This window comes from Phlebotomus argentipes, unplaced genomic scaffold (assembly GCF_947086385.1).
Source record: "Phlebotomus argentipes unplaced genomic scaffold, Phlebotomus argentipes genome assembly contig_59, whole genome shotgun sequence".
Lineage (NCBI taxonomy): Eukaryota > Metazoa > Arthropoda > Insecta > Diptera > Psychodidae > Phlebotomus > Phlebotomus argentipes.
In genome coordinates this window covers 25,465-51,010 of record NW_026776160.1, presented here as the reverse complement: position 1 = coordinate 51,010, position 25,546 = coordinate 25,465, and the positions used below count along the sequence as shown (strand labels likewise).

Here is a 25,546-nt window from a genome sequence, read left to right as displayed (position 1 = left end):
CATTTTCCAAGTCTAAATAACAATTTTTGAGGTTATGTTAGACTTTAGTACAATTTTGAGCTCTTTTTAACCTCAAAACTTCAGAATATCAATGTTAATTACATGAAAATGCTGATTTCTGCCAATATTTAGCCATCTTTTCGACTTAAGCATAAGAATTTATGTTATTAAATTCGAAAAATTCACTAAATTCTGAGAATCCTTCCAATTTGTTCACTTCCAGTCGTAATATCTCCCCCTTGATTCTCAGCTTAAAGCTCTTCAACGGCCAACTATAGCAAAAAAATCTCCTTTCATCTCATAGTTTAGAGTTTATTTGATAGAATTTCACTCATATTCTTATCATTTGTTCATGTTTTTCCTCCTCTTTTCGCTCTTTTTACAAAAAAGACCCCTTTGAAAAGTGTGAGGGCTTTTCAAAGTTTTTTTTTTAATTTTCATACATCAAATTTTGGGATATTAGCTACTCAACGAGGTTCCACACATCATAAATTGCCAGTAATTTCCTCTATCTGATTGGTTTGTACAGTTTAAGGTACGGGTACACAATATTATAACTTCACGGTAGTTTTTTTTTATACAGCTTAGGATCAACCTAAGGACTATACTGATCTACAGGGAGTCACTTTTGAGTCACGCTCTATCATTCAAAATACAGCTCAGAGTGTCACAATGCTCTGCATACAATTCATCAATATTTATATATATATATTGTTCTAGGAACGTGAAATTCGAAGTTCTTGTTTCAGAAGTTCAGTAAAATACCAAGAAATGCACTGTCCGTTGCAGATGTTGCAAATAGTCTGCCATTGTAAGAAAGTAAATGACGAAAATACGGTGATTTTCTTCTTCTGTTCGCGTCTTCTAAAAACCGGGTAAAATTCGGAGATGCACAAATGTATGCTTAAGACACAGTATTGGGAAGTGGTCGGCCTAGCGCTATTTGAAGAGGATGCGGCGGAAGGCGCGTCGGAAGTCTTTGTTGAAGATGGTGTAGATGACAGGATTGAAAGCTGAGTTCATGTAGCCGAGCCAGAAGGCGATGGCGAAGGCGGTGTCTGGTATCTTGCACCTGTCGCAGGTGGGGATGAGGATGTAGAGGAAGAAGAAGGGCAGCCAGCAGGCGATGAAGCAGCCCATGATCAGGCCGAGGATCAGCGTGGCGCGCTTCTCCTTCTTGCGCGCCAGGCGGCGCTTCTCCTTCTCCGGATCGCGCTTCTTCTCCCCTTTCGTGATCACGGGCTCCAGCTCCGTGGCATTCTGCACGGCGCTCACGTCGGTGCGCAGCGGATAGCGACGGCCGAAGATGGGATGGAAGAGGCGGAACTTGGAGGGCTTCACGGAGGAGCAGCGGCTGGCCACGCCGGAGTCCGAGCTGGAGGGATCGAACTCGCTGACCATGTCCGAGTCGATGCCGACGGAGAAGGCGCGGCAGCGCATGGGGGCGGTGGATTGCAGCGCGATGGCGCTCATGCCGTTGGTGGTGTGCCTGATCATGGGAAGAACTTGCAGGTGGATGGTGGAGGGCTCTCGCAGCGCCCCCACGTCGCCCAGCTGGTTCTCCGCGTCCGCCAGGCTGGTGGTGTCCTTGTTGGAGGACTCGGAGGCGAGATCGCACGTCACCACGGGGATCTGCTTGTCCTCGCTGGGCTGGTGGGACTCAATCGTGGCGATCAGGTGGGGGGAAGAGCACTCAGGCACTGTTGGCATTGGACGTGTGTTGTAAGTGACTGAAGAGATGAAGTTGGTCGTCTGCGGAGAGAGAGGAGATTCAATTAAATGCTAATCGCCGCATTCCGCCGACTCACATCCTCAAATACTTGTTCATCAGAATTGCGCGACGGCTTCTTGATGCCGCGTCGCGCTCGCCGCTTGGCCGCGTAGTAGATCCTGATGTACACGAACACCATGATGCAGCTGGGGATGTAGAAGGAGCCCAGAGCCGAGTACAGGACATAGCCGACGTCTTGGCTGAGCTGGAATGCCAGAGAGAAAGGGAGACGAATTACTAAAGCTTCCAGTTTGGCATTTAGCCCCCATTCCACAAGGGCTGAAGCTCCGCGGGGTGGAATATGACAATTACAGCGGAACGGGGCGGAGAAAGGCATGCAAATTATATGCGCTGGAGTGCCACAATATTATAGGATGCGTTTGAATATTCATGAGGTTGCTATTTTGCAAAAGCCACACAGAAATGGTGAATTAACTTGTATGGCTTTGGTTTGCATCAACAAAAAGCGCCCAATGCATTTTCATGTGATGCCGAAAGGGATAAAATTCTACGCTCTTGCAAGATTAATTTTCCCCAGCCAAAACTATACACCACAACAATATTTCAAACTTGAGAGGCTTTGCCGATGAAAAACAACTTTCCAATGAATCATGTTTTAATATAACCTCATATATTTTGTGTAATGCAATTTAACACCCTGTTTACAACATAGATTCGCATTCGACCGCAGAAGCTCCTGAATCAATATATGGAAATGCTGAAGGTCCATCGCATCCATTAATCCTACTTAACAAGGTATAAATTCAATGCCCACAACACAATCCCTTATCCGAAGCGTAAGTCGAAGAGGCGCTCGAACACTTGCAAATTAATTTTATGTCACATGCCATAAATAGTGATTTCCTCTTGCATCTTATTGATCCTTTTGCTGCGCACTCAAATGTCAGGGGCAAATTCCCACCTTCGGATATTATGTACATACATATGTTGACATAGAGGCAGTCAAGGGGGAGATAAAGTGTCCCAAGTTGAATACAAAACACTTTTGAACATCTTTCAATGCATAACCCAAAAATATCATTAAGAAATTGTTGAAGAATTCATTAAAAACACTTTAAGAAACTCAAAATTACTGATTGATTCTTCAAAACAACGAGAAACTGTTCCTAAATACTTTATTTTGAGGTTATGTTAGCACATTTTCATTATTTCTTAACTCAAGAAGTTCAGTTAAGTAATCTAGTCAATAAGAACAACTATTTTTAGCATAACACAAGACTAAATACTATTTCTCCACTTAGTTTGACTTAAATTGGTTACATAACCTAAAAATACTATTAAGAAACCGCTGAAGAATTCATTTAAAACACTTTTAGGGCAAGGCTAGAAACATCTCTTCTTTACTTATTGAAGTAATAAACTCAAAATTACTGATTGATACTTTTAAAACCACAAGAAAGTGTTCCTAAATGCTTTATTTTGAGGTTATGTTAGCACATTTTCATTATTTCTTAACGCAAAAGTTTCAGAGTCATTAAGAACAAATATTCTCAGCATAACACAAGACTAAATACAATTTTTCCACATAGTTCGACTTAAAATGGTTACATAACCTCAAAATTCATGATTATCAATTGTTTTTAAGTAAACAATTGAAGGATATCCCAAACAAGTTCGCTAATTTGATGGGAAATGACAGGATTTGCTTGAGAATCTCTTCATTGAACTTTCTCAATGTGCTTGCGTTGTAGATATCGAGGGGGTGAGCAATATCTCCCCCTTGGAGGAAGTGACAGTGGTTGATTTACTGAATTACTCAACTTGCCAAATATTGAAGTTCAGTGACCGGAAAGTGGAGTGCAAAAGAGTCCGGCACTCACCAAATTATTCCTCATCGTCGAATTCAATTTTTGCCAGACAAACACCCCCGCCCCCTTCGGCTTAGCCCCCACGTGAGCCGAAGGGGGGATGGTGGAGTGTGCGGAGCTCAAACAAGGAGCCTGTCAATTAGACCGTCTCTCCCACTTGATCTTTTCCTCCTCTCGACGCTCAAGTCAACCCTGACCTATGCACTTGAAACATAATTTATCGCCACAGCCCAGAAGCATCGGGGGAATCAGGTGAAGGCGCATCGTTATCTCGGTGGCTAAAAATATTTCACCCTCGCGTGTGACGTCGGAGTGTCGAATTTTCCGAGCGAATCTCCCGATTTCTCCCAGTCAATTAAATTAAAGATTAAAGAATCATCCTGGAAATAGAACCGGAGATGCGGCGCTGTGAGGATGTGGAAAAATCGATGCCCTACAAGAGCCAAAGTGCGATGATTCATCACCCGAGGGAATAATGGAATAATGTTACAACATTCCCATCTCGCTCCGCACTCGCCTAATGGGGCGTCGGGGTGCACTTGAAACTCCTTCCAGACCCAGGGCGATTGGATTCTAGGGCAAGGGGGAGATTTTCGCACAGATCAGCACACAGTTTTGAATTTTTTCACAGCAATTTCACGAAAAATGATGGTTTTTCACATTTTTCTAGGTTATGTGAAGGAATTAAAGAGAAAATCATTGATTCTGCTGTTTGAATAAGAAAATCTGATGAAGAGATCACAATATTTCAAATTTAAACTGTGTTAATTACGCTAAGATTGATCATAACCTCAAAAATATTATTTAAGGACACCAAATTGTCTATTTTAGAAGTGTTTGATTGATTTCTTACTCCAAAATAGCAAATTTCACGACCAGTTTCTCCCTTAAAAGCTTCTTAACATAAGTCTTTTAGATATTTGAGGATAATTTTGAGGTTATGTGTCAAAATAATCCAAAAGAGCGATAGAAAATTGAATATCATCCAAATATCTGCTGAAAACTTGAAATATCTCCTAAATTCTGTATTTTTCTGTAAGTTTCAAGTTTTTAAATTTGAGGTTAGGTCAAAGAAAAACGAACAAAATAAAGAAAATGTATTTTTAAGCACTGCCAATAGGAAGAGTTGAGAATTCATTACATTATCTCCCCCTTGGGATAGCCGAGAGCTTTTTCACTTTAGAGATAAATCTGCTGTCGAGATCATTAGAGCACCTTCGCAGTATTTCCCGCCAGATTCGCATCAATTAGACACTTTATCCGCATTTGCACAACACGCCCCGCCTTCCCCTACACTCCCGCACATTCATCACCTAAAGGCAACCCTCAAAGTTGGATTTTCAGTGATTTTCATGAATTGGAAATGTAATCCGACCAATTTTTCAATTTCTATCCATTGGATTTTATTGGCTCATACTGAAAATTTTCCCACACGCACATTTAATTATCCACAAAGACTCCCATTGCGTCAATGCCTGATCCAATATCGCCCTTCGGCGGCAGCAAGGATCGCCCCTTTTCCCCTTCTTCAAATCCCTGCCGCTCTTGTGACGAAATCAACATCGAAATATTGAGGTAAAGTGGTTTTCTAAAATACATAAAGTCATTTATTATTACTTAGATTGGCGTCTGTGGAGCTCACGTCTTTCTCTCCTTCTTGAGGAGACGCGCTGATGGCGTAGTGGAGAAAAAAAAGGCGGAGAAAACATCGAATATCGAGCAGAATGGCGAAATCCCACACAAGAGATTTTCCCTGGGTATCTCGCCGTGGAACAATATAATCTTTTTATCGTCTTCTCTGGGCCACTCCTGCGACTTCCTGCCACCTTCGCGTGGAGAGAATGTCGGAAGGGAGAAAAAAAAACGTGACACCGCAATAAAATATGAATATATTACCGGAGCTGTTAAATTATTATCAACCACGCTTTACCCTTTTCATACATGTATGAATTTTTGTGCCAGCGTCGAGGGTTAGTCGTTTGGGGGTTCGAATCCTTTGAATAAATTTCCCTTTTGGCTTTTTTTCCTCCATCGTGTTCCGCGCGCGCGAAAAGTGATATTGAACGCCAAAGACTCGCGTGACGCTACAACAGAGTTGCAAATAAAGCAGATTGGAGAAATCCTGTCATCACTGAGAATATTGGAGTGATTCCCAGCCAAGCACAGACACGTTAAACTTTACACATGTAAAAGTTTAACTCGCTAAAACAATGTTTTAGAGTTTTAAGCGATTCCACAATGTGTAAGAGAGGAAAAGTGGTGAAAAATCCGCGATAAAAAGGATTTATTGTAAACATAATTCATGATCATGCTTAAAAATTAGAACCACAATTTCCGATTGATTCATTTTTGCAAGATATTTGCAGATTCATTTAAACAACCCCTGGAAGTCGTGTTAAAATTACACATTCAGACGATACAAAATGATTTAAAATATGTAGGCCAGAATAGCAAAGGCGTGTGTTAAACCAAAATAACATATTTTTTACATTTTTTGTGTGACTGAGAATTTCTCCATTAGTTTAGAAATTAAGGAAATTTTGAGGAATTTTGCCAGATTTTTCCGTTAAAAATTACTTTTTAGAACAATTTAATTCTTTAATCATTTAACGTCTACTTTTGCGTACACTTTCTTGTCCCAAAATAAATGGTTTTAATATTATTTCTCTTCAATTCTTTCCATCTTTATTATTTATCAAGAAAAGGAAATCCCTCTATTGTATCAACTCAGGCGTGTGTTTGGGGTTGATCCACGTGTTGGGGCCACGATGGCCTGAATGTAAGGTGGAAAAGGATGAAAAATCTTATTGAGTGGTTGTGGTGAAAGATGTAAAGACTCTTGGATAAACGTCGTACAAAATAGGTGAATTTCAATGAGGGAGTAAATGAAATTTAATGATTGATGGCAAATTGAACATGAGATATTGAGTTGCCAGAAGCCATGAAATTGGTCAATGATGAAGTTTTCCCCTGCTTTTCTTCTGTGCCACTCACAAAATCGCTGAGGACACATGGAAAAGGCTCTGGGAAAAATGGATTGATCCGAACTCTACATAAATTCACTTCTTGTGCCGCAAACATGCTTTAGCGGGGCTTTTTTTGTGAAGTGCGAGGAAGAAAGTGGCGAAAAAAGGTGTCTGGAAAATTTGTGTAGTCACAAAAAGGGTGGCCGATTGTACCTGAAGAGGGGGCGGGGTTGTGAAATATCTGTATAAAAATTGAAAACAAGTAATAAGCTCTTTAGGCAACTTTATTGCCCTCTCATCTATTTACTCGTGCGCTTCTCCTCACTTTGCCGGAAGGGAAAATCACATTTTCGCATTAGCACTCGAATATTCATTGCTCTGGGCAGCGTTGCGGTGACTGCGAGGAATTTTTTAATTTGCACAAAAGCTCCCCGGGAAAGCTCCGTGGTCACCGGATATATTGGAAAAGTGTCTCTCTGCGGAGACATGACATGTAATTTGTACTTTGTCGCTGTGTAAAGTTGCAGTATTCACGACACGTTCACACATTTTGACACCTTTGGCGGTGTGGGGAAAAAGATGAAGTCTTGGCGCTTTAGGCAATATTTCACCCCAACCAACACCGGAATGGCATCCATCAATTATAAATCTCATTGTGGATTTGCCGCTGGAGAATTCTCATTTCGGATTGACAAAGTAATTTATTGTTTGGAGACCAAAAGTGGCGAATGTAATTAAAATTCCCATCGCGACCTTCGCAATTCCCATCCATTGCTGATTCACTTCATTAAGTTCTGCCACGAAAGTTCTCGCCTATTCTCAATCCTGTCACTCTCCATAAAAAGGCCAATAGAAGCGTATTGTCAAAATCCAGGGGTCGATGCAACATTGTATTTCAATTCATAAGAGTTACGAATCGAGGATGCAACTTTACGCTTTTATAGCTTATATTAGTGACCGTCTAGCAGCGCTGGTGTAAAGCGCTATTGAAATATAAACGAGATAACAATGCAAGAAAATGTTGGGATTTTATTTAATACGAATTTCAGCTGTCAAAACTGTCAAAAACCCATTTCCGGAATGTCTGGAAAGGATTATTTTTGCTGTGATGTTTCAACACAGTCGCATTTCGCAATGAATAGAAGAAAATTGTACTTCTAAATGCAATTCGTTCCTTTGGAAAGGGTTGAAGGATGTCCGGAAAGACATAACCTCAATCAGGTGTATTTTGATATTCACAAATGATCCGAAAAATCCAACTAATCTGTGCTTGATGCCTAAAAATTTCATTATTATGCCTCAATGTCTTATAGAAAATAAATAAATTTGTTATTCATAACATTGACAGTTTATTTCATATGATATGAACGTAAAGTTGCAACGACTTCTCACTTACATTCTGCAATGCGACATGATACGCTAAACATGTTTAGAGATTTTGGCTATAATAATATGAAATTTGTGCTGTGCCGTGAGAATCCAAAACACATTCAAGTCTGTCAGCTGTGCGACTGTGGAAACATGGAATCTTTGGGGATTAACAAACCGCAAAATAATATTTATGAAGCAAATGAAAACCATCTGAAAACCATTTCAATTGCGTCCCTCAATGTAATTGCGCTTGAGTACACACTTCCACATCAACATGCAAAGCGGAGATTTGTATAATATTCTCCACAATCAGTGGCAAATTCATTGTTTGCAAAATGGCAAAAGGAAGCATCTCTGCAGTGTTCTTGTGTGCAGAATTCTGGGGCTTTTCTTCTTCTTCTCTCCATTCGAAAATGTTTGTGTGGGTGGCAATTTGTGGTGTGCAATTTTCCTCTGCATCCACACAAAACCATCATTCAAATACCCAAGAATAGCCCCAACAAAACCAAGAGCAAAACACATCCAGCAGAACACATCTCTTCACTGTAATTACATTCTAATTGTCAGTGGCCCCTCTTGGTGCCCCCATTGTTTACCATAAACACTCAAATGATGGCTCGATTAGAGGCACATTGTTCGCTGGCGAGCCGAATTCCCATTTGAATTTGCGATCACGATGAAAATCATCCCTCAAATGCCGCCCATTCGTAATGTGTGTGTGCCACATTTTGCCGTGTTTACGGCGATGTCAGTGTGAAAAGCTTTGATCATCATTGCAGAAACTTTATCCACAGCAACACTTAATCAAGTGGAAATGGGATGAGAAATGAATATGGGGGGAATATTATAGATCCAGAATCACACCAATTAGTCACAATCTAGCTGTTGACTCTTCATCTATTTTCCATTCAACTGCGTCTAATCTAATTTTAAGCGTGTGAGAAGGATTTGATCACAGAGAAGGACGTCAATTTGACACGATGAATGCGGTTTCACGCTGTGATTTCAGCAAAAGGGGAAATATATAATCGGAAATATGACGAATTATTGCCAATCTTCCCTCTCGCAATCATCTCTCATTGCATGTGAAGTATTGAACTTCAGCGGCATCAGAAGATGATAAAGAAATCCCAGCAATTTCTCCCTCTTTTTTTTTACCCCAATGAAAGAACTCTATTGTGCATTGTTCGCTATCCATTGGGAATTTGATCTGAATTTTTGAATGAGCAACAATTGCAGTTTCTCATTTAGCTGCCATTCTTCTCCCTCAAATGGCTTCGCTCAAGAGGATACCAATTGAAGCTATAATATGTCAGAGGAATACACCAGAAAGGATGTATTATAATTGAGAGAGAGAAAGAGAGGGTAAAGCATTGCTGGCACAACTATCTGAGATAAAATTTACATAAAAGATTCCCGCACTCTTCGCATCCTGCGATGTCTTGTGAACTTTCACCCGAAGGTCGATGGGGAGTGGAAAAAGTGCAAAATTAAATAACATAAAATCAAAATGACATTCATACATTCTGTGGGGCAATAACGCATAAAATACAAAGCTCGGGGCTAATGTGGAATTGCATGGGAAAGGGAGGCCCCAAGTGGGGACAGTGGAGAATGATATTGAATTTCGATTTTGTATCCACCACGGAATTTTCACAATAATGTATTTTGAGGGGTGGCGAAGTGGAGTGTGTGGCATGAGATGATCTCGGAGACGATGCTCCTCGACGAAACAATTCCACAACCCAGGGAATCGTTCATAATGTGCATGTGAGTGAACCCAAATGGCACTGGAAGGGTGGGTGAAGGTATGTTTGGGGGAGTTTTATGTATGAAAGACCGTGACCCTCTGCACAGCATCAAACGTGAAATCATTTCGTCTCTCTGCCAATGTGTGCTCGCCTCAGAGCTCTCTGCCAAGCCAGACGTCGAAGCCGTAGGTTCGCCACGAGGCGGCACGGATCTCAAGGTGGATTTAATCCCCTTCGCCCCGGCAAAGCCGATACGCGGATGTATATTTTGAAGATTAGCCCTTCGCATCCCCGAGGGAAATTCTGAGATACAAATCTGGCGCGAGATTTGGCTTTAACTGTCTGAGATGGTTTTGAAAACCATCAAAGACTCAGACCCACAAGAAAGTGATCCACAGACATGTGTCAAAACCAAGAGGGGGAAAATATGATTCTCTAGTGCTTCTTTACCTCTTCCAGAATTTAAAGATCAGAGATTGTAGGAAAAATGTTATTTTAATAGCCTGAGAACTAAACTACCAACTTTGATAAGGAAATTTCAAAGGTTTCAATTGATATTTTCGAAAAAGAATGCTTTTTATCTGTTTTCTAGGAATTTTTCCGATCATAACCTCAAAAACCAGGATTAAGAAGCTTTTAAGAATTATCCAAATAATTTAAAATATGGAAATTGTGTATTTTCAACCATCGAAACTTTCTTTAAAGCTCAAAATTTAGGTTTTTCAAATCAGAATCACATTTTTGAGGTTATGTTTGTAAGTAAAATTTCCTTATATCAACCGTCAAAAGACAAGGCCCTGCCCAATTGGTATCCCTGGAGATATTGTGTCGGAAATGCCACTGCCCTGGCGGCCTTCTCCCTCTGACGAGAATCTCGCTGTTGCATATAACTAACCTCCTATAGTATTTGGAACTTCATGTTGTATTTTCATAGAATTTGAACCTTGAATCGCGATATTTATCGTTTGAAAATGATGAATTCTACCAATGAATAAGGTTGTTTCCATATTGATTATGAAAATTGTTATTTTTGAAGGTTATTTTCATACTAAGTCTTGCTTTAATTAATCACATAACCTAGAAAAATTACTTTGATGCCATTTTGAACAGCTTTCTGGAAAGAAATATTGAAACCTTTCCACTTCTTAAGTACTTCAGCTGAGCTGTACACCACTTCTGACTACAGCATCTCCCCCTTGGCGGAAACCCTTCGCCACAGCGACTCACATCTCTCCTGATCCGAATCCACCTTCGAGAAGCTCCAAAGTTGTGGAATACCATCCACTTGATGGAATTCAGCACCGCAACTTTTCCTTATATCACCGCCTCATTCCCATTCTGTCGTTTGCACCCAACCTCTCTCCAGGCAGAGAGTCTCCACACCCTTCCTTCGCCGCCCCATCGCAACCGGAGCACAAGAGAGCGAGTATATCAAATGACATTGAACTTGACTACATCGTCAGTGGCGTATTGTGTAATAAAATTGATCTTATAATCATAAAGAGATTCCCTTTCAGCGCGCGCGACAAAGGAGCGGGAAATCCGAAAGAGAAGGGACCAATTAGCGTGAAAAAGGGGGGTGGCAGGAGGGGAGGCAGGTATGCGATGTGGAAAACATTTCGACTGCGTGTCCCAACGCGATTACCATTAAAGTTTTCATGTAGTACAAAAGTAATTATGGCAAATTACATTATTTCATTTATGACGAAAAGGACCCCCCATTGTACCACATATGCTGCTCAGTTTCTGCCCCGGCCAACCCCCCCGCCCTTTTCACAACAATTTCGCAGATTTGAAGCGGATACGACTGAGAATATATGGCAAATACCATTAATAGGCAATTGCCGGAGATTATGTTGCCCTATAATTCAATTCCTTCTGTGGGAAAAGCGGTTCATTATCCCCATTCGCCCATCACCCTGGGAAGCGCATTAAAATGTTTTATATCGTCTCTATGTTTCACCCCCTCAGGATACACCCCAAAAATTCTGATTACGCAAACATCAAATGCAGAAAACGACTTTCTGGTGACCCACGAAGAATTATGCACGCATCGCAAATAAACCATCCAATTACCAAACACACACACACACACGTTCTCATTATCCTCAGAGCTCCTTTTTTAATTTGCCACAGACTTCTTGTTGCGCCCATAATTAATGTGGGTATTCAGGAAAATTACAAGTGACCCTCCCGCAATTTATTCATAGTGATTCACCAGAGGGATGCTTTGGGATTATGTCACACATATGAGAGCGAAGGGATTTTAGTTCACTGTGGAAGCTTTTGATCCTTTGCAGATTTCATGGGTAACAATTGCACACAAACCTCTCACGCTCGTGTTGGTCACAAGAGTGTCGCATATTCAGCTCCTCCGACATGAACTTTCCACATACATGTAGGGAAAATTTCAAATTTCAAATAATCCTCGCACGAGTTGCCAGTGAAAAGGCGACGAGGGTGTGATTTAAAAAGGATTGCCACACAAGTATTCATCCCTTTTTGGCATATTGAAAAGGTGAATTCTAACACCATTAAAAACTATCCTTACAAATCGACGGGTGAATTTCAAACTATGAAAAGTCGAATTTTCAACAATTTTTCTAAGAAAAATATCTCAAAATTTGCAATCAAACACATAAAATGCCTTTTCTGAAAATAGTTTTAGATTTTCTGAATCATCCTGAAATGTTTTTCAGACTTTAAATGAATATTTTTCATGTCTTACAAATTTTTTTACTTGAAAACTTTGTAGAAAAGTTCAAGTAAAGTATGAATAGTTAATTTTTTAGAGCTTGTTTGGATAAAATCGACTTTGGAAAGTAATCTATAAAGATTTTCTATTAATTTTGCCATATTTTGATAAAACATTTCAATAAATACCAATAAAATCAATTAAAATATTTACAAAAATAATAAATACAGAGCAATATTTGCACTTTAACGAACGATTTGAAAGCGTTTTGAGTGTTTTGAAGTATTAATGCTAAATTTTCAACTCGCTTTGCTCAAAAAATACAATTTTGGCTTTTCATACTTTTCAATTTCCCAGTGGAAATGCATTTTGCGTTTGAAAATCAAACTCCGATGCTAAATTATACATTGACACCGAGATTGAATTATTGGAAGACAGAGCAATAAAAGAAATCCAGGATCTTGCTTTCCGTGGCAATAAAAAGTAATGCTTGAGAATCACGTGAATTTTACTGACCCATAAAGATTTATTGGAAAACAAAAAAAGGAAAATTACACAGCTTTCCTGCGACGTTCAAGAAACAATTCATGTGTCAATAATTATGTCATGGTGTTTATTGAATTATGTGCAATTTGAGTAATAGTTTCATAATTAGAAATGTCATATCTTCTTTTATGGCTTTCCAGCTGGTTGGGAAATTATATGTGAAATCAAGTCTTGTATTTGTTGCGCGAAAGCCATAGGAAATGGCATTTTCTTGCCAGGGAACGCGCGTGAAAAATGTCTCCCCAACGTTCTTTTTTCACCCCCAGCAAGCGAACAAGGGAGAGAATGGGAGATAAGCGAATAAAAATTCTTTGACATACTCTCACTTTGATGCCTTTGAGTGTATATATGGTTTTTGGGGCGGTGGGAGTGCGTTGGGGGAAAAAAATGTGGCAGTGTTACATAAATTGCGCGAGTGGGGTGGGAAACGTGGAATTCATATAATAAAAGGTGAAATTCTCATTTGAAAGGGGTGGTGCTAATAGGAATTCTCAACAAATAAAAATTTATTTCATCATTCTGCTCATTTCCCTCAGCACTTCCCCACCCGCGCGCGTGCCCTTCCCCCTGGGGGGGATGCGAATGTGAGAGGTGAATATTTAATACATTCGTCGGGGCGCCCCGGAGCGTGGCTGGGATTTCCCCAGCAAATTAAGATAGAGAGACGCCGAGATGAGAGGGAAAAAAAAGTTGGGAAACAAATTAATTTCCCTCATTCTCCAAAAATCTCGGGCTGTTCAATTGAAATTCGCTCAAGTCAAATTTATAGATGTTGAAGACTTTTTTTTCCTCCGATGGATTCTTGGCAGAGGCCAACAGATCTCTCTTTGCACCCAATATTTACATGATGGAAGAGAGTGAGAACAAATGCCGCCTTTTATTGCTCCCCCCCAAGAAATTGTTATATGACTTTGGCGAAAGCAAATTGCTTACGAATTGGCCGTCTTGCAGAGCAACTTTCTCAGCGCGCGCTTTAAGCTCAACATGAATTTTGCAGAATCCTGCAAAAATTTTTACCCCCAAAAATATTGCAAAGACCAGCAAATCCCAAGGGGGAGATAATATGGGCAGAAGTGGTGTACACATCAGTCGGAAATTAATTTACAACCAAATCTTTAATTTAAGACTAAATAACATTTAAAATTAGGAATTTTTGTGCTTAAACTGGAAGAATTTTCACATTATCAGCAGAATTCTGTTTTTACTCAAGGAAAATCGTGATTCTGGAAGTTGGAATCTTAAGAAACAACGCTAAAGTGAAACATAACCTCAAACTTTCACTAAACAGAAGCGATTTTGAGTCAAAAATCTCATATTCAATATCTTTGAAGGAATATTTATTGTTAATTTAAGGATTATCACTGATTTTTGCCCCTTTGACATAACCTGGAATTTTAAATTGAACTTCTTGCACTGGAAATGAAGTTGTTTTCCGTCCAAAAATTGAAAAGAAGTGTAAAAAAGGTTCATTAAAAGAAGAAATTCATCAAATATTGAGTTAAACTTTCATAAAACAGTCTGAAAATTAGAGTTTTAAATTTGGCAGTTAGATTTCAGTTAGTTTTCGGTTATTTTGGGTCTTGTTTCAAACAATCCCTGAAGTCTAAAGTCCTGGGAGATGTTGAGGATTATTATTGTCTTTCCCTTGGCAGATCCCATTCCTGGGCATCGGAGAAAGTGGCCTAGCATATAAATTGAAGACTCTGTGCAGCGCGCTTCAATTCAAATCGGCCTGAGCAACCCCCGAGAGACGGTGCGAGCTTTTGACGAGGGTGCAGAGCCGAGACGTGTTGGAAATAAAGTTTTTCGGCAGGGAATCTGTGCGGTTCGCCAGCGAGTGGCATTTAGGCACTATCGTGTAGTTGAACATCAAAGACGGCGAGAGTTGTGCGTGTTGAAGGCGCCATGATTGCCGCGCGGCTCTTGCGAGTGGCAGCCGCAAAACGCAGAAATCACAATTGCTGCTCCGCCACCCTTAAATCGTCGCCACATGATGAGGTCACATGCGGTTTTTCCAATTTCACGTGTGCTCACCGCACACCAAATCCGCCTGTCTTCTGCACACGGCCTCGCAAATTCAGCCCAAGAAATGATGGTTTGCGCTTTGCCAGCTCAAATATATACGCTTAGCCCAAATTCTAAGCACCACAATAAGACTGCATTTCACGTAGTTGCAGTGCATTTTCAATATTTAAGCAGATACTCTGGAGAAAGCACATAAAGAATCATGCAAATGGAGAAATATCGGGCTTAAAGCATTTTCCATTTGATGTATTACGACAGCTATTCAGACTCTTTAGTTCCAGAGCTATAATGTTTGTTACTCTTGAGAGTATTAAACTTCATTTAAAGTTGTGAAATATACCCGAAATTCACTCTTCTCGCAAAGCTCTTACAATTCTCCCCCAAAAACCAAACCTATAATAAATTTCTCGACAATATTAAATTAACATAGCATTTCATAATAGTTATTGTAACATGAGTTTCAACAGCAACAAATGCAATTATAGTAAATTGATAGTCTGAAGTTTAAAGCTCTGGTGAATTGTCCTGTGAATATGAGTTGATGGCGCAGTTTCACGCCATTCCCCGAATTGCATGGATAATTCTGAATTGTCCCCTTGTAAAATCAAACACTTGAGACTCTGGGTGGAAATTGGCCACAGATTATGGATATTCTGAGGCCAGAGAGGCGGGAAAAGCAGGGGACTAATCTTGTCAAGGGAAAAGTCTCCAGTCAACCCCTTTCGAGTGTCCCTTCAAGTGACACCCTTCGTCTATGGAGTCCCAAGAAAACCCCCCGAAGGTTCAATGATGGCGGAGACACACTCAATTTATACAATTACACTTGTAAGTGGCACTTAAAGTTCATTTTCTGCACTGAAGCTCTGCGAGCTTTTCCCGAAGAAAAGCTCAGGGACTTCTTGCGGAATTGTCTCACAGAGCGAGAGAGAGAGAGAAAGTGTGTGTAATTTATATAATTGCTTACGTGTCTCCGTGTCAGTGTGTGACCTCTGTGGCTACCGTCGAACATTTTCAATTGTGCCGCCCCTTTGGGAAAAACTACCCCCAGCGCCAGCGGGGGGTGGGAGTGTGGCCGCCGCTGTACATGGTGCGAATAACACTGACTTTTGGGCACTAAAGGTCTATATCTTTGTCCATAAATCTATAAAGCTCTCGCACAGCGTCGAGCTCTCTCCGTGGGAGTCTTCACACGCACAGTATCTCAACGTCATCTCCATTAGATCAATTTGCTTTATTGCTCGCCACTCACGTGGCAGGCAAGGACTCTCACCTGACATTGAGGCAGGGCTCGACCTTCGGGGCGTTTCGCCTTCCAGCCCAGCAGCGGCGGGATGCAGATGACTCCTGACATGATCCACACGGAAGCGATCATCACGGCCGCCCGAGCCGGCGTGCGCGTCTTCAGATACTCCACGGCCTTCGTGATGCTCCAATATCTGTGAGGATCAATTAATCAAGTCAATCTAGTCTAATTTGCATTTGCCACATTTCCCAGCTAACAAACTAAGCCCAATTTCAAAAATAACAATTGATTTTCAGTTAGTGTAGCAGAAATTCTTCCAGCATTGCAATGGAAATAAACACTTCCTACGCCGCTGATGTTCTCCTCAATTAATTCCAGTTATTTTCATCTCAAGTGAAAGGTCACGTAAACATTGCGGAGTTTGCTGTTTAAATATTTAACCGCAAATCGACTAGACGACTTCGCGTCTTTCTGCAGACTCTGCGGATAAATCTGGGGATGATGAGTGTCGATGATTAACGCTGCACAGCAATTTTCACAATCGATAATGCGTGAACTCATCAACAAAACTTCGAGGAGTGTTTATAATTAAGCACGAGTGAAATTCGGTGAATCTCATTATAGAAAGCGTGGGCCGATTGATTACCTGTCGAGGGAGATCAGGCACAGATTCATGATGCTGGCCGTGCAGAGGAGCACGTCCATGGCGGAGTGGATGTCGCACCACCAGGCGCCGAAGATCCAGTAGCCCATGAGCTCGTTGGCCAGCGAGAAGGGCATGATGACGAGGCCGAGGAAGAAGTCCGCCACGGCGAGTGACGCGATGAACCAGTTCTGGATGCCCTTCAGCGACTTCTCCGTGGCAATGGCGATGATCACCAGCATGTTGCCCACCACGATGATCACCATGAGGATGGTGACCACGATGGAGGCGATCACGATGTGCGCGAGGCTGTACTTGCTGGGCAGCACGGCGAAGAAGGTGGCGTTGCCGCTGATATTGGCGCTTGTGGTGGCGAGGGCGGCGTACAGAATGGTCGACGATGACGCATTGACCATCGACAGGAAGTCATCCGCCATTGTCAGATTCACCTGGTGGAGCAGCTCCATTGTCACCACACTCACGCACTTGCGCGCCGAAAAATGTACTCGTGTCTGATTGATTGCACCTACGGCAGCACGCGTGTGCCGTCAGAAGCCCGCATTTCCTATCGCTTTGCCTTACATTCCACCGCACTGGGATCATGTATTGTCCACACATTGTTTACAATCATCATAAAAGCTCGTTTGCTGTATTCAACTCATTCACCACTGCGGCCAGATTTCTGCTCACAAGGGAGTTGCGGTTTGTCGTTCACTTCTGCCCACTCACACCCAAATTACCTGCAATTACACGAGAAAAACACGCCCAGAGTCAGTGGAAATAATCCGGGAGAGTCGATTCCAATTGTCATACAAGGAATTATGCTTGTTCACAAGCTTTTCCCGCCATTAAATTTGTACAATTTAACAGAAAAAAGGTCTCTTTGACGGGCAAACCAAGGGGAAGATAATATAGCCAGAAGTGGTGTACAGTTCAGCGGGAGTATTAGGAAGTGGAAGTGCTCAAAAACCTCCAATATTCTACTTTCTGAGGGCTTCTTTTACGGAGTGATTCTTTGGATTTCTCTTAATTTCTACTCAGAAGCAATCCTAAAAATCATTTTCTAGGTTATGTAACGAATCAAAGACAGATTTAGCGAAGAATTCGCATTCTAGCACATCAATTCTTATGCTCAAGTCGGAAAGATTGCTAGTAACATTGCTATTCAGAACTTTTGAAGCACAGAAATACAGAAAATTGTGCTTAGATCGAACATAACCTCACAAAGATTCATTTGAAGTTGGAAAATGTTTATTTAGTCAACTTTCCGGACAATTTTGACCTTAAATCAGTCATTTTAAGTTAAATATTAAATCATAACAGATAAATTTGTGATCTAGAAAGCTTCCAAACAGAGTCTTTGGCAATTTTTTAGTGGTATTTTGAGGTTATGGCTGGAAAATACACTTAGCAAAGCAATTTAATTGAATTTTTCAGGAAATATCGGTTGTTACTTTGAAAGATTTATGAGAATTTTAAAATAAGCGTGCAAATAGTCAAAAAATTTCGTGCTCAAATTCATGTTGGTGTACAAATTTAAGGCACACCATCTTCCCCTTGAAGCAAGCAAATCCTTCTTCATATGAATTCATCCACGATTGTATTAAAATAGTGAGCTGACTCTGCGGGAGGGCGCGAAAACAACTGTGAGCTTTCATCGGTGGCTTTCTGGCAAAAATTCCGGATATTTCTGTATTTCACTCAATTTATGGGCCCCTTTTTTTCCTTCCAACAGAGCGCCGAGAGTGAGAAAAAAAACGCCACCCATTCTCCCAGGCCCAACTCGGAATTTATTGATCAACAAAGCTGTACTCCAATAAAAACGTCATCAATTTCCATATCGAGCCCCCTCGAAAGCTCATTTTGAGCGCGGATTTGTGTGTGTGTGCGAGAGCGGCTTTTTGCGGCACTCGCGAGGCAATTAAGTGCTTTTCACATGCCTGGCAGAAGAAAAAAAAAATGTTCAATTACCACTCATTATCCCAATTATCTGCAAATTTAATCAGTACTTATTGGGCGGAGAGCGCGCAAATTGGATTCATGCCAGGCCGAAGGAGTAGCAATAACTATTATTTAAGTATTGATTGGACAAGCAGATGGGCGGACTTTTGAGCTGTGTGCAGATTGAAAAGCCCGCCACACAGAGCTTTAATTGAGATGAGAATGGAAGCTTGCAAGCGTGAAGTCAAAGAGTCAATCAGATTCTGCAAAATATTCGTGGCGTATTTGTGGTACAATTTGTGCTATTTATTTACATTTATGCCTAAAAATGGCACAGAGTGGAGGAAATTGTTTGTCTGGCACATGAAAATCTCAATATCAAGCGTAAATATTGACAAATTCCGACTTGAGGAGAAGTATATATATTTATGAAAATTCTTTTCCAGCCTCAGCATTATTCCCATATATCCCCACTGTGTTTGTGTGCACCCCCACATTGGAGGGTTGATTTCAGGCCATAAATTTAAATTTTAATAACAGCTAAATTACCCAAAGTACACGATGAAGAGCCCGCAAGTCACTTTATCTCGCACGCCCACACATATCGCCGTGGCGGCGCGCGATATGGCGAGTGAGACTTGGCTGCAAATTAGTCTTTCACTGCACGTTAATAACCAGGTTGGATGCAAGTGAGAAGGCGGCGTGAAGGAGAGACCGAGGAACGAGGTAAATAGTCGTAAATCGCAATGTGGAACGCCTTCTCTCTTATAATTGCATCCATTTTTTACCACTCATATTGTTATAACTTGTAGTGCAATTTATAGTTGTTTAATTTACTCTCACGCCGCTCAATTTGCTCCATTCGCCGAGCACCTCGTGTGCGGCTCCTGGGTATCAAATGGAATGCACTCGTTTATCATAAAAATGCACCCGCGATGGAATTCCTCAGTAGGTGACTATGGCCAGGGGAAAGCTCTTGCGTGCCGTTAATCGATTTGCGCAAATTACATCTGCGAACCTTCGCGGAAAACCACCCCGCAGTGCATCCTCTGGCTGTGCGAGAAGGGTTGAATGTGCCCAGGGGAGAACACCTCAAGGTTTAGCACCTCAAGACATTCATTCCACTCTGGCGGTGCATTCCAGGGGGAGAAATTGAGAAGAGTAAGTGAAGATGAGAAGCCAAGGGGGAGATAGTATGGATAAACAAGCTTCCACAATTTCTGTGACAAATCACAGACATTTCCTGATCTTTGGCAGTGCTAAAAACATGCGATTTTCGGAACTTCATACATTTTTTCAACTGCCTAAAGCATCATAACCTCAAATTTAGGTCACAATTGTCTTAAAAAGACTCAGTTTTCACTTATTTGACTGTGAAAAACCCACAGAGAAAGAGTATTTAAGAAATTTATTAAGTTTCTGGCAAATATTTTAATGTAATTAAATTTATAATCGCCCTTCTGGGTTCACTGTTGACCATAACCTCAAAAAATAGTAAAAACCACAAATTGCCATCAATATTAATTAGTTATAAATCGACAATGAGCTGAAATTTGCTATTTTAGAGTAGAAAATTAATCAAACAGCTCTTAAAATAGACAATTTTGTATCCTGAAATTATATTTTAGAGGTTATGATCAATCTTAGCGTAATTATCACAGTTTAATATTTGATCACGAAAATCAATTTTGGTAAAGAATATGAATTATTCCAATTTAAGTGCATAAATTGGCGTTTCTCGGTGTTAATTTAGTAACTAAATTTTACTTAAAGTCATAAATAACCTAAAAAAACAAACAAAGAGAATTTTCTTGAAGAAATTAATGTAGAAATTCTAAAAGTATTGCACTTATTTACTTTGAAAGTAGCTCTTCAACACCTAACTTTGGAAATATTCAAGCACTTCCACTTCTAAACACTTCTGGCCACAATATCTCCTCCTTGCGCGGAACACAACTGAAGATGATCTCAACACTGCGAGAAATACAAATGAAACTTTCTCCTCGTGTCGGAATTCGCAACAACTTTTAACTGCCCTGAAGGTTTTACGAGTCGCCAAAATTTATTCAACATCAAAGTGTGTGTTAACTTCAACCACAAAGATTTGCCAAAAAGAAATTTGCGTGAGAAATTTTTCTTTAAGATTTCGCCTCGTGCGAGAAAACTTTCAACAACCTTAAGTCGATGTGCTGGGTGAAATTGCCTTTCATTCAACTTATCTTATTGCCCATTTGCGATATTAAATGTGGTTTCAATACACTTTAAGATGGATTTAATACAAGTCAAAGTTCACCCGGCGTGTTATATAATCTGTTGGCAGGAAGTAACAGAGGATCATCTTGACGATATATAATCCATGGCGCACAAGGCAGGGCAATGCGCATCCGATTGCCTTCTCTTACCAAAGTCCTCCTTATCAAATTCGCCGTGAAGCTTTGAACTTTCCAGCAACTTCACGTGTATTGAACAAGAGACGAGAGATAAAAGCTGAGCCAAGTGCATTTTATCAATTCAACAAAGAGAGAGCAGATTGAGGAGATTAAAGAAATCACCGGTTGCTCAGCGATAGAAGGTGCTTTCTTCCTTTTTTTTCTCTCTCATGCTGTCTTGTGTCAATTTACCTTTCGACTTTCCTCGAGTGGATAATTTGGGAGCGAGCAGAGAAGTCATGCTCGCCGAGAGGATGAACACACAGGCATAGACGCAGAAATATTAAAGTTTAATGGTGGCCATGGATGGGGTGTGGCGGGAAAAAAGTTGGCTGGCATGTCGCTGTTTGTCTTGTAACATGGGTATGGCGGGGGATTATTACTTTTAAAGTATCTGCCGGTCCCGGGTATTGTTTCTATTTAATTATAAATTAGATATGTCGCAGCGGGAAAAGATCCGCACGAGGCGGAGGAACTTCTTCAAAGACGACCAATTTGATTGTGATAGTCTCATATAAATTCAATTAATTCTGGGTCTGTGTGAGGTGAGCACAAGGGCGAGATAATGAGGTCGGAAGTGGTGTACAGTTCATCAGAATTATAATGAAGTAAAATTTTGCAAAGGATAAGGGCATAATTTTAGGGTTTTTCTAGGTTATGCGACTAACTGAGGTGAAAGTAAGATGACTTTGAATCAATTTACAGCAAGAATTGAGCTTTTCTAGAATTTATTCTTAAGGAATCACACGCGATGATGGCAATTTTATAGCGGAAAACCCCTAAAATATTTTAAAAGCTAAAAATAACCTTAAAAATATCTTTCAACGATCAAAAGTATAATTTTTTGGACGCTTCACCCCAATTTATTTTTCAAAGGAACAGATTTGAACTTATTACCAAGTTTAATAATTAGAGAAAGTTAGGAAAAGTCTATTAAAAATTAATTGAGTGAATTCATAACCTCACAATTTGTCGAAAATCCTATTTCGCTTTACGGAAAGTGCTTTTTGACGGCAGAAAATGCATCTTTAAGACGCTCCCAAAGTGCCTGGAGTGTTTGGGATTTGGCACAGAAGCTTGTGCAGAGTGACAAGTGATGTACAGACTCAGGGCAGACTGTCTGCTTCTCGGGCGGGGGCGAACGAGGCACACCCAAGTCATATACGCATCCCCATACGGAGCTGTTGGCGGGAGTGGATGACAAAGTGTGAGCACAACCCCTTAATCCTCTGTGCCGTCGCCGGGGAACACGGAACGGGTATGCCAAATTGAATCGAGACGAGACAATTACCTGTCAACACAAATTTTATTACACATTCCCCCCGCGCCACCCACTGAGCCACAGACACTCTCACGTGTTTTCGCAGCCCATACAATGGAAATTATATAAAGATGCCGTTTGTGGCTTCTGCTCCCATCGCCTCTCTGTGTAATTTTACCCATATCGCTGACGCAAGTCAGTGCTCAGCAGGTGAGCCTCAGCCTCTGGTTTACACTCCGGGACCTCTTGGCTCCGCAGCGGATGCGAGAGTGGCTCAAGGGGCGAACCATTGGGGAGAAACACTTACCCTCGGGTCATAAAGGAATGTCAATGTTTGATCTGGCGGGTGGGCAGATCGTAAAAGAGCCAGGGGAGCGTGTGTAGTTGCAAGACGAGAAGTTCCGGTGCTCTTCGGAAGGGCGAAAATGAGAACTTTGACGTCCAACACGTTAAACACTATGTAATATCACTTGTGTTTAACAAGCTTCTCGTTTGCCAAGAAACCGGAGTTTATATTTCAACAATATGTTCGAGAATTTTGAGTGTATTGATATAACAATGCATATCTATTATTCAGTAGGTGGAATAAGAAGGTTTTGTGCCATAGCGAAACTAATTGAAATATATATCGAAAAATTTCTTACGCTTTCCTTGAACTGTTTTCGTGAAATTTATGTATCCATTAGTAGAAAAGCGGGTAAAATAAAAATGTGCCGAATGGCGCCATAAATTCGATACCTATTTAACTATAAAATATCCTCTGTTATGTGACACTACACTCCGGAAAATTCATTAAATTTCTATTAAAGAAATTTGAGAATTTCCCTCAACACTTTGGAAAGTGTAAATTTGAGACATTCAAACAATCATTTGCCCATATCTCCCAAAGTTACGATCTCATTGCCAAAAACGAAACGGTTTTGGAAAGCTAACTTCACAGCCTACAACTCTCTAGAACATGCCTAGATCGGAAACTAGCCGCTAAATGGGGTTTCTGACCATTTTCGTGCGAAAAGTCTTTTTAATTTCATTGTGCAGTAAAAAATTCATAGCGGCGCCATCTTTGGGTGGATTTTCAAAAACAATACCGTTTTGGAAAGCTGACTTCACAGTCTACAACTCTCTAGAACATATAATTTTTATTGGGTTACGTTTTTACCATTTTTTTTACCTATATCCGATGGGATTTTTGCGAAATTCATAGATATTTCCCATATTTTCACATTTTTACATATTCTTTGTACGTAAAATGTGATATAAATGTTCTGCGTTCAATTTTACATCTATTTCTTGTCGTTTTAGTGGATTCTTCAAATGTCTTTCCGATCAATAGCGTGGACAAGCGACAGTGGTTTTTGCCGTAGTGTATTTTCACGAGAAGGAAATCTGCCCGAGGCACCCTTGGGGGCACACGGAGAGACACCCAAGTCGTCAAGTGGCCGAGAGTGTGGGTTGAGAAGAAGTCCGAGTGAATAGATGAAACATAAATATTGGATTTCTGCCAAGATACGCGCAGTCTGCGCTTTAGAGGCTAATTTTCTCCCTCCTGAACTCACACCTCATCATCTGACCCACAATCTCCGCCGCTGCAGTTGTCCTTCTGTCGGCGGAATCAAGTTCAAATGCCACACGCCTCGAGAGAGAGATGAGTGACAGTAATCCTTTGGGACTAATTATCCGCTTGCGAGAAGTAATTATCCTGTTTCAGGCGATGCGGAAGACAGAGTTGGATATTTCCGGATTGAAATGTCGTCGGGAGGTATTTGTGATCAATAGTTCGTCATATACAGGCGAAGCATACATTAGATTATGTAAATTCTCTATATTGATTCTCGTCACTTCGGATGGCGCTCCTTCGGAGGCACACAATCCATTTAATCTCTGGACGATCTGCGAGCCAACGTCCAATTTGCTTAATTCGCGCGCCAAGTTCACTTTTCTCGCACGTCAAACGACACCTCGCAATTTCGGCGAGATGAATTATTAAGTCACACTGCCATGCCGAGGAATTCCGGGTGGCTGGAGTGAAATTTAATGGACTGTCTCTCTGGGTACTTACACGCGATGCTGCCTCGCGGCGGAGCTCCTCGGGATCAGCGTGGAGAGACATTTGCGTGCGGCAGGAGAGAAATAAATAAAGAAAAACACCGAGTCTCATGTGCGACACCACGTCCGTCTCTCCAGTGCTTTCCTGGCCCGTTTCCTCGCGAACTGCCTGCGTGGGGCGCACTGGGCTGCGACAGTGGGGAAGGGTTGTGTTCGTGGTCTGTATGCAAACTCGCCTGTGACACATTCGAAACGTAACTAAATGGTGAAAAGGCTCGGAGGAAAAGTCGCGTGAGAAAAGCGAGCATAAGATGCCCTTGTGTGTGTTGGTCTGTCGGATGGAAAATTGTGTGCTCTCCTCTGGCATTTCCACTACACAGAGAGCGAGCGAGAGAGTCGTGATTCGCTCTCGCGCGCGCCAATATAGCTGAGAGCAAAGTATGTATTGCTGAATAATATTTGGGAAGTTGGGAAAATACCTACTGGCCTATATATGCGATAGTACCACGGTGAGATGGTACAATTTGCCGATACATGCGCACAAAATCAACCCCTAAAGTCACAATTTATTCTCGCTCTCTCTCCGGCCGCTCTCTCGCAAAGCTCCCCTCGAACTTTCCCTCCCACCTCGCCGCGGGGTGGCGAAAGCGACGCAGTAGAGGACCGACATCACTGAGAGCAATATTCACATCCACATGCAATTTCTGACTTCAATTGTCTCTCTCTCTCTATACAGATTATCTTACAAGAGAGCAAATGCACTTAATTGAACTCAAAACAGTAAACTGAAGTCGTTGAAAAGAATTATCATAATTTTCACGTAAAACTGAAAATCACTCGCAATTTCAGACAGTTAATTCTGTGATTATTCAATAACTTATTTAAAATAATAAAATATATTAATATTTTCTCCATATAGTGCCGCCAGAGGGAAGCAATTTAAATTTTAAACGAATGTTGGAGTTCAAATTGTATTTCCAGTGAAATTTTTGACTCTTTTTACTATTCAAATTAAAAATTTTTATTAAA

At 41.0% G+C, this 25,546-nt stretch overlaps 1 protein-coding gene across 1 annotated transcript; it reads right to left on the bottom strand.

The window, feature by feature from the left end:
- Positions 1 to 291: 291 nt before the first annotated feature.
- On the bottom strand, positions 292 to 24,779 carry LOC132262705 (alpha-2C adrenergic receptor-like). Its single transcript, XM_059762055.1, has 5 exons — positions 24,531 to 24,779; positions 16,844 to 17,580; positions 16,225 to 16,390; positions 1,809 to 1,976; positions 292 to 1,752 (listed from the first exon to the last, which is right to left on the bottom strand). The coding sequence occupies exons 2-5, from the start codon at positions 17,305 to 17,307 to the stop codon at positions 940 to 942; spliced, it is 1,611 nt and encodes a 536-aa protein (XP_059618038.1). The 5' UTR covers positions 17,308 to 17,580; positions 24,531 to 24,779; the 3' UTR covers positions 292 to 939.
- Between the last annotated feature and the right edge of the window lie 767 nt (positions 24,780 to 25,546).

What these genes read in the sequence shown, in the direction of transcription:
- LOC132262705 (XM_059762055.1), bottom strand. Translation starts at nt 17,307, where the DNA reads ATGGAGCTGCTCCACCAGGTGAATCTGACAATGGCGGATGACTTCCTG. An exon ending in GAGCCCTGCCTCAATGTCAG is followed by an intron (nt 1,977 to 16,224) that starts GTGAGAGTCCTT and finishes CTGGCATTCCAG; the next exon opens with CTCAGCCAAGACGTCGGCTA. An exon ending in ATGAACAAGTATTTGAGGAT is followed by an intron (nt 1,753 to 1,808) that starts GTGAGTCGGCGG and finishes CTCTCTCCGCAG; the next exon opens with ACGACCAACTTCATCTCTTC.